Raw genomic sequence first — 10,194 nt, 5'->3', positions numbered from 1 at the left:
GTGAGCGCCGGCCCCGGCCCCTGCCCCTGCCCCGGTTCTTCAGAGAAACACTCAGACGACAGCAACTACCATGAAGGCTCCGGGGCAAAGTTAACCCACACGCAGCCCCCCGGTGGCTCCTTCCCGCCTCCCACTCCACGCACTGGCGTGTTTGTGGGTGTCTGAGCTACGAAGCCTTGCAGATGTACCCTGCATTACAACATCCCCATCAACGTAAATCAAAGTTAAAAAATTTTTTTTAAAAAAAGCAATTCACAAAGTATACATTTCTGTTCAGAAACAGCACAATATTTATTTAACATCTTTATATATTTATATATATATAATTTTTTTCTGCATTGCAGATTGTGTCGAGTTTTATACATCTCTATTTACAATGATTTAAAATAATTATATTTCATCTCTGGCAGGTATTTACAAAGTCAATAGTAACTACATTTCACATTTCAACAACAGTCAACAGCATTAACCAGCTCAGTAAGACAGTTAAGATAATGGCTTACATGCACCAATAACATGATCTTCAATACGTGCCATCTTCAGGTCTAAGAACGAAGATTTTCCCTGGTCCCAGGTTAAAAGGACATCGTACAGCAGAGGTCGCAGTTATTAAAAACCCGTTCGGTTTAGTCCTTCACCAGTACCGAATCTTGAACGTCTGGGGTTCACACCAGCACACAGGGCTGTCCTGGTGAAGAGCAGAGGGCTCGCACCACCAATCTGCATCCTTTTGCCTAAGCTGTTCGTCCACAAGAAGTGGGCTACTTGCTGCTTATGCTCCTTCCATGACAGAGATAAGATTACATAATGCTAAAGTAGTAAAAATCCTCAGAAACCTTAGTTCAGAGAAACAAACCTGGTATGACAGAAAAAAGTAAGAAAATAATCTTTTAACCCTTGCAGAATGTTTCTTTTTGCTAGTAAAATTGACAGCATATCCTGCATTCTTAGAAGGACAAAAACAGATCAGAAGATTCATTGTAAAGTACAGGAATTACAAATTTAAAAAATGCAGCATGGGGTACCTCAATTTAGTTGTTGGGTTTTTTAATAGCAAATAAAAGCTACCATAGTAAGTCTAAAATGTATTAAGAGTATCTGATTTAACTATTAAAAATCTTTATTAGCTTTTTCCTGGAATCTTCGATATGGAAAAAAATGTTAAAATGACTCAGTTTTATTTAATCTCATGGTATTTCTCCATAAATAACCAGCGAGTAATATCCATCCCAAAAGTACTCACTCTCTGCAAGAAAACAGTAAGAAGTCTTGTTTCAAAGTAATCATTGAACACTGGCACACAAAACCACACAGACACACCCTAGTACTAGGAATCTATTAATACTTTGACAAGTTGGTTTATCCTGAGTCATTGTTAACTCACATCTACTGTATACTTGAAGCCACAAAATTATTACTACTTGCATTTTTCATAAACTAATAACATGAAAGTCTAGCACAACAACAACAACTGCCTGGACAGAAAGAACAGTGTCAATAGCCAGTATTTCTGTCACTCCCAAGTCCTCCTTATTTTACTTCTTTTTTCTTTATTATGATCAGTTCTGGGGAGGATGAGGACTCAAACACACAGGATCCACTACCGATTTGTAAGGAAGTGTCCATGACAAAGCACCATAGAGTCACTTCACTAGGAGATACTCCTAAATAGAAATCTCCCCTGACCATTTTACCCTCTAAACCCAAAAACCTGTGTGAATTCCATACCACATTTTAATGAGTGATTAATCATCTTTTCAAGAGTCAAAATTTAAATCACTTTAAAGAGTTCTAGCAGACTGCAAAGATACTCCACTCTAAATTGCTTACATCTCACTGTAAAACACTGGGAGCTCACAACCAAGTAATTGGTTAATAAAACTTGATCTCATCACTTTGCTCATCATGCACAAGCTAAAATGTAGGGCAAGGTTTTACTGTACAGACACAAAGTTTTACTATACATCTGTTCCCATCAACAGCTCCTCACAGGAATAGCTTAGTAATCCTTTATGGTAGGAGGGATAATTTATGGACCCATTTGAACTTCATTTGGTCCCTCAGATACTACCTTTGGTAAGATCTGGTGAACACAGTAAAAATAAAAATTGGGGCAGGGGGAGGTAGCCTAGAGAAAAATAAATAGAAGAATGGAAGCAAACACTGAAATTTTTTCATTAAATCTCAAATACAGACAAATATCATGGGACAGATTTTTACTAAATCCATTTCTGGAAGCTGTAAGGTACCCTTAGACTTCTACAGCTTGCTTCTGAACTTTTAATGTCACAGGCCTTGACACTTGCCAAACTTACTAGGCAAGTTTATCTAAAATGGTTAGCTGTTATGTTTTGAAAACTTGATCCAAGATTTGTTTTATTTTAAATAAAATTTCCTAAAAACTACATGGAAATCCTCATGCATATCAGTCTTGCAAAATCCACTTACTGCTTATTTTGAGGAACTACTGACAAACCAAGTTGCTCACAGCTCTCCATTGTCTTCCACCACTGTGTAAGAGGCAGGTGAGTATTTTGGCTCTTCAGACGGTTTTGAAAATGTAAATTTTGACAGACTGATACATGTATTCACTAACACAACATCCATGTCATGATCTGTTACCCTGAACACCTACAGAAAAGCTTTCCACAGCAAAGTTTATCTGAGTGCCAGTGGGAAAACAAACTAAAAAAATAATCAAGAGAGATTAAGGCCCATATGCTAGAAATAAACAGCATTTAAAATACTGAAGAAAATATAAGAGATTGAATGATTTGATATAAACCACAAATGCAATGCAAGTACAAAGGATCTGGCTTCTTCGCTTACCATGCTTGGAAAGGAATGATATTTTGCAACTGTATTCCTGCAATTATCCTAAACAAGAAATTTAAATAAATAAAAAAATGGGCATGTTTACTCTTCTGATGGAAACTATGCCTATGATGTAGACGGTTGTTACAAATGAGACCTAGCTAATGGCTTTAATGCTATATTAAACATGCCAAGGTAGCAATATCTTTGGCAATGAAAGAACTGCAGAATTTAAGGATGAGATTATTAGATTTACTAACAGCACAAACATCTTTTTGTTTTGTGTGCAGTACATACATGTCATTCAAACATGTTCCACTATAGTTTCCACACCTCCTCCAGGATTATGAGTACACTACCTAGTCTGTACTGCTTGATTTTTATTATTTTACTCAAAAAGTTATTCTCGGTTCTCACTTAGTCTTCAAATTAAATTTGTAAGCCAAGATAAACAAAAAATTCTGGTTTGTGACCGAAGTTAAAATGCTGAACACTTAAAAAGAGATAGCCATTGGTTCATGATAAAATAGGACACGTTTAAACTCTTAGGTTAAAATACAGCCATAGCATATCTATTCCAAAATTAATTTTTCAAAATATAATTCTCTGAACATGTTATACATTAAATATTGAGGAAAATTTCCCTGGACCTAAAATTTTCCAAGAACACTAATAATCTTCATTAAAGAAGTAAAACAAACCACATAGTATCTGGAGACAAAAAGGGGTTAGAGTGGGGGTCACCTTACTACGGAGTAGCTTTACCACCACTAGATGCAGGTTTCCCCCTTAATCTTGAAAAATATGTTCATATTTACATACAGTATACACACAGTTGAGGCAATTGATTGTCAACACGTGACAAATGTATGTACCTACCCACACACAAGTAAACCTCACATGGTGAGAAAAAACCCTGTCCCAGTAAACTCCAGTATTCATAAGTAGTGCAAATAAATACTTTGTCAGAAAACAATTTTTTTCCTCGCTATTTTGATGTTAAAACAGGTAATTTTCATTATGTTAAAGCTAGCAGGACTATGTTGGAAATGTTGTATTTAAGACCAACACACTTGCAAACTACAAATACTAGATCTAACGCTTACTGGCTGCAACATGATGTTCAGCATTACAGAATGAAGTATGCTGCCAAAAAACTTTCCCAAATTCACATCAGAAAGGATGTTCAAAGAAATCTGCATTTAAAATGGACAGTGACATACAAAGTCTCCAAACAAAAACTAAAAGGATATTACAGCAATTTAAACTGTCATCTTAAAACATTCATTTTAATAGGTATTTTTACTTCATCACTTTGCTGCCTGCAGTATGAAAAAACGGCTCATCATTCAACCAAAAGCCTCTCACAATAAACCCCTGAAAAGGATAATCAAGGTGGAGTTAGCAATCCCAACATTTTATATTTTCTTAAAATCATAAAGCCCAACAAAAAATAGTTGCAAGATGGCAGCATATTGTGATGTGGTAAAAACTGTATCAAGGAATAATTAATTTATCCCTACTGACATGTATGTATACATCAAAATATAGTACCCACACTTCCTCACCTAAGAATTACATGTATGCACATGCATGTGCACATATACAGGGAAAAATCATAGTGTTCTGCTTTTAGACCTTCTTTTATAATGCTGCAGTTGCACTGAAATACTAGTGCCTCATGTCAAGTACCAAATGTTCTAAAACAAGACACAGCAGCGTGAATTCAGGATAAAGAGATTTAAGTCTAAAGATTTGTCACAGGCATCAGAAAATTTAAGTATTTAGTACTTAGCATATATAATCAGAAAGCCAGCAGATTATTCCCTCAACCCATATCCCAGACACTTCTAATTTTATTTCTGCCACAGTACTTTGAAGTGTACTGAACTTCAGTGTATAAAGTTTCGCTATGATCTTAACGCACCTTGGCATAGTTTAAGACATATCTAGAAGCATTAATGATAAACAGGATACACAGCACTGGCAAAGCCTGTTATTACAGCTGGTTTGTAGATATTAGTGATGACTCATTTTATAAGATAGATGTTGAACAGTACTTGTCTTAAAAATGACAAAACAAGATCCCACAACTGAAACATTGCACTAAAAGGGTAATTTTGAGACGTTATAGATGTACCACATTAGCACATAGCAAAAAAAAAAAAATTTCTTTTTTTACAGGGATAAATTTGAATTCTTCAAAAAGCCTTATACGGGGTAGGTATATATACACAAGCACAAACCAAAATACAGTGGATGAAACGATAACAAAAGGCACATCATCAAAATGAGAACTGTAAAAATATCTTAAAAGGTAGTTTGACTAAAGTTTTAACCAATTCGAGTTTATGCATGTACACTTGACTTCCCTATCTGAAGTCACTAAGCTGTCTCACTTTCCTGAAATTGTTTAATAGCGTGGGGCCCCACACATATGAATATTTAAAAAAAAAATAAAAAATTAAAATTTGACCTGATGCCAATTTAAGTGTCCTAAAACTTCTGGAGGAATGCTTATAATGGTAAATGTAAAAAGTAGAGAACCTTGCTAATAAACAACTCTACTTTTAAAAAATACTAAAACAAAAAAATAAAGTAATTCTTAAAAAATTAGCTGACACTCCTGACCTTTTCTTTCCCGAAGATTTAAGCAAATTATTTTGTCCTTTTCAATTTACAGTGATGGTTCTTTAATAAAATTTCCTTTGTGATGGTCTCTACAAAATATGAACTTTGTACCTTTAGCCACGACTTACCAATTGTCTCCACTAGCAAAACTTTATAAAATAAGGAAGAGTTTAACCATAGACAGCTTTTGACATCTTTACAAAAAATGCCTCATAGCTTAATCTCAACTTTGCCTTAGTTCCATCCAGTGCTCCATAAAGATTGATTTCAATTTAGAAACTGTAAGGTTTTCTTTATTTCTGATGATTCTATTTACTCTTTAACTGAATTTCTGCATCAGTCCAGATGCTGTTTAATTCACTTTATGAATGTAAGATATGAAGACTAGACTACCAAAGTTACTCGTCAAACCACAAAAAAACTTCAAATATTTAAATGTATTTTAATGTAAACTTGAAAAAAAAGTTCTATTTGAAATAAAGAGATACAAAAGCAAAAAAACCACCAATACCAAAACCACCTACCAGCAATGCAACACAATGTTATTGTCCTGAATTTCTTAAAGACTATCCTTCAAAGATAGCCAGCTATTTATAACTGCTTATGTTTATCCTTCACAGTGACAGTGAAACCAAAGTGCCCACATAAAGATCGTAACTCTTTCCTGTGGGTTTACAATTTGTAAACTTCCAGGATATCATACATGAATTAAGCATAGAGGATGAACTTTCCCCTTTTCTCTCTAGCAATCCAAAAAAAGATAGACAGAGAGAGAATGACAAACATTCTCATGTGTAACCAGAAATGTGCTTTTAAGCAGTATTCTCTAGCATAAGTACCAGCCAGTGCCCATACACCAGTCATATACATTCAAGGCTTGGCTCAATGGCATGAGTTCTGAATTTCCTAGAGTAGGGCCAATCCACTAAAACAAGAGCTAAAAAACCTCAACGGATTATAAATACCAAGGCAATGAAGCGTGATCCTTCTGGGAAAAAAGGACTGTCAGTACCCCTTTGTGCCAACGGTGTTTCTAGAAAAGCATTTCACATTGAAGCTTCAGCATTTCTAGCAAACTATTGTCTCTATCCCTGAGACAGCCCCTTAAGAGTATGATCTGTCTGCACTGCAGGATTCCTCAAAATGGCTCCATGATTGAATTCAGGGACACTGAGAAAGCAGCTGAGAGGGGCGAGGGTGTCCAACAGCCATGATACCATAGAAAGCAGCCTGAGAAATACTCTTTACCCGAATACACCTTTCAATTCAGTGATCAGCACCTCACAAGAACAACAGCAACAACAAAAATGGAGCAGAGCTAGCCATTAGTTCCTGGGAAAGCAGCGCTTCCCTTCCACTGACAAACCAAATTGCTTTAACAGCATGGTGTTATCTAAATTTTAGTCTATATGCAGAATGACCCTGTGTCCTGGAGGGGAAGACATGTAACATTACATATGGCTACAACGCCATTAGAAGTGCATTGTAACCTACATTATCTACTTAGAATCCTCTCTCTGAGGGAAAACTTGTTAATATGCATGTCTCAGTTGCTGAACATCAAAAGCTTCTGGGATGAGAGACTGGGGGCAGGCAAGAAAAAACTACCCTCATTTTAATGAAAAAAGTGCTGTAGGCAGCCAGGAGCAGCAATGACAATCCCCCTCCCCAGAATTGATTGCACAAACTCAGAGAGGTCCAAAGTCACACTAGAATCTCTGAGGCACTCCTGGTTCTGAGAAAGAAAAGTCATGATCCAGTAGTCTTTGCAGTACTGTAGACCGAGAAAACAAACCCGTTTCTATTTCTTAACAAAGCCAAAGCATCATCTCATAGGGATCACATTCACCATTTCCGCCGGTGTCTCCAGTCTCACAGTGTTGAAATGGGACTGATCAGCCTACGATGGATTGCACATCACCCAAGGAGAAAGGAAGGCATGGAAAAAGGCATACAGTACATTATATACTGCTTCACAACCATGTTTACAAGGGGGAGGGTGGGGAGGATGAAAGTGAGGGAAGAATTATTGCTGTTTCAGTAATACAGTATGATAGCTAAACCAAATCAAACAAGATCACAACAGTCAGTATTTTCACACTGCGGGATGATGGTTCACGTTTTGCTAAGGATGAACTTGCTTGGGGATTAATGGGAAAGAGGGAGTCCTAGGGAAGGGAGTCAAAGTTACACCTGGGATATCAGCTGCATATTGAAACTTGGAGATCGAGACTGCTTGGTTAGGGGAGCTCCTGGGGGAAGGAGATCTTTACCTTCCCCAGCTTGGCCTAGTCGGTCCTCCTGTAGGCTGATAGTTGAAAACCGATTGGTGTTGCCAGCTGCTAGATTGGTAACACCCTCTGTACCAGCTCCAACACTGGAGCCTGCTTGACTGCCATTCACATAGTCAAATGATTTACTGGAGGAAGCACTGGCGGTCCTGATCAGGCTCAAACTGTTGGCTTTTGGCACCACCTGCCCAGCAGGCAGGCTGAGATGTTTCTTAGTAGGTGTCATCTCAATGATATCCGCACCAAGGTCAGTGGATTGGTGCATGTACTGCTTCCGTGCTACTGAATCTCGAGGGCTCTCATTGGATTTTGCTGCAGAAGAGGTTTCTTTATCCTTAGCAGAACGCCCACTTGCTGTTTTCCTTAAGCTGCCCTTCTGGGATACAGATGATAGAGGTTTGGTCCCAACTGGCTGGCTGCTGAGGGAAGCTCCTGATGAAAATCCTTCATCAGCATCGTTAAGGTTCACAGATTCCTCTCTTCCATTTACACCTTCAGCATCTATTAAGAAAAAAGAAACAACCAAAAAAACCCCAAACCAATCAGAACACACAGTAAGCATTCAAGTTACATACAGACAAAGATGCACACAGAATGTCAAACAAACCTCATTTGCGAATCCACCTGGTTCCACTTGCTTTAAAGTTTCTGATTCTCAACCAATAATCTTCCTGACATATTTAGCAGAATAACAGAATCTAACAATATGTACTCACTAAGCCCAATTTGCCTTTCCTCTACATCACTTTTATCAGTCAGAATATCTCCCAAACTTTGTCTACAAACCAGAAGAGTTAGGCCCCACTTGGTTAATTTGTTTTAGTTCTGTCTGCAGATACTGGTGCCCATTCTCCTCCTACATGTGGTTAAAAAAATAAAAGCACCTTTCAGACTATTTTTATCCTATTTTGAGGCAAGATCTAAGCATGTTCAGGATCTCTTCCATCAGAGTAAGTTATAGTGAGTGCTCAGTAAGTTTCAGAATTAGGCTGCTTCCTAGGCCAGCTATCACAATGCTCCAACAGAGGTAGAAGGCTTCTGTTGTGTGTAGCTGGTACTTCAAACAACGTGACTATACTTTCTGTTGGAGATTAACCTAATTCCTAGTTCCCTCTCCTCCAGAGCTCAATCCTCCCTGCATTTCCAGCAATCCTATCTAGGTGCTTCCACCATATTTGCTTTTATTTCAGCATCTAGATTTTTCAGAGGAAAAAAAAAACCCGACCATTGTATTAAGAGAAATTTAACCTCTGAAATACTTCATATTGTAAAGAGGCACTGTGCATTTGATTGGAATCTCAAAGAGAAAAAAAGCCTGAAAAACTTCTTTCTTAAATCCCTGTTTTCAGGCCTATAATATGATTAGGGCTGCACACAAAAGACTTTTTTTTTTTTTCTTTTTAAATCTTATTTCAGTCCTTTTTCTAAACTCCAAGTACTCAAAAGAAGAGTTACTGTTTCAGTAGAAAATTGAACAGCATTCAAATTTCAAAACTGAAAATAGAACTTGAGTTTTTGCTCCAAATATTTCGTTTCAATGGGAAAAAGCCATAAAGTTTAACCATGTTAGCAAAAAATGAGACCGATAAGTATTTCGCTCTTCTTTATAAAAGCTGTGGAGCCTGATTATTTTCTAGAAATCTTCAAAGCCTGTGGATCTGTCCCAGGTAAAGCCACTGCTGTTATACTGGCAGTTTTGTTCAACCCAGCTTGCTGCCAAGCAAACATGTTTAAATCTCTTTTGTGGAATGGGGAAAAAGTGGTGGCAAGGATCTAAGAGATTCTGATATTTGACTGGAATCTCATCCTTTCAGGCTGATTGTTAGCAGAGCACTAAGGAACACTTTACGTTATGGCAGAACAGACACAAAGCTTTCAGCATTGTTGCCACCTCTGTGTAGAAGGAATATAGCCTGATCCAACTTCACGTTTCTGAAGTGTAAAGCAAAAAGAAAACTTTACAGGAAGGTTTTATTATTCTGTTTTAAATTCACTAGTTCTTTTCAGGAAACTTTGCCTTGGAATTACCATTTCTGTGTATCAGCTTACAAAAGATGTTTAGCCATCTCCAAATCAGACCATTCTCAGGCGCCTCTTAGAACAATGCGATGTGAGATTATTCTGTGGTTTTATATAGTTCTATTGGACTCATTAGCGTCCCAGAAGCAGAAAGGTAATATAGATCATGTTACTGAAGTCTTCCTTCCTTGGTAAAGCCTTAGAAAAAGAAGCTTCTTAGGTTTCAAGGGCTATTATTAAAATGAAGGGTGCGTTACTTGTTTTAACTTCTTGTAACCATATTTAAAATACATACTACTTTCCTCTCATCCTGCCTACCCTACTTGGTCAAACTAGGCCTTCATCTTCTCATTGAGACATAAGTGTATTTTCTTAAATTAGACAGTGATATATTTTATTCACAATCCACCGCATCTCCATGCCCCCCCCCACACCCCCC

General features: G+C 37.4%; 1 protein-coding gene across 9 annotated transcripts in view; it reads right to left on the bottom strand.

Moving 5' to 3' along the window:
* FAM126B (family with sequence similarity 126 member B) overlaps positions 1–10,194 on the bottom strand; it is a 74,904-nt gene that overhangs the window by 16,613 nt on the left and 48,097 nt on the right. For 8 of the 9 annotated variants that reach the window (XR_004842619.1, XM_035899103.1, XM_035899104.1 and 5 more), the window contains one exon: positions 7,719–8,237. Coding sequence is in view for 8 of the 9 variants with exons in the window: in XM_035899103.1 (XP_035754996.1) it covers positions 7,719–8,237 (519 nt within the window). In the remaining variant the exon portion in view is untranslated. Of the gene's footprint in view, positions 1–350; positions 8,238–10,194 lie in introns of those variants that run through there. The other variant, XM_009643559.2, reaches the window with a different exon arrangement.

Source organism: Egretta garzetta, unplaced genomic scaffold (genome assembly GCF_000687185.1).
Source record: "Egretta garzetta isolate BGI_Z169 unplaced genomic scaffold, ASM68718v1 scaffold297, whole genome shotgun sequence".
In the NCBI taxonomy this organism is placed as follows: domain Eukaryota; kingdom Metazoa; phylum Chordata; class Aves; order Pelecaniformes; family Ardeidae; genus Egretta; species Egretta garzetta.
This window is presented reverse-complemented; position numbering and strand designations above follow the sequence as displayed.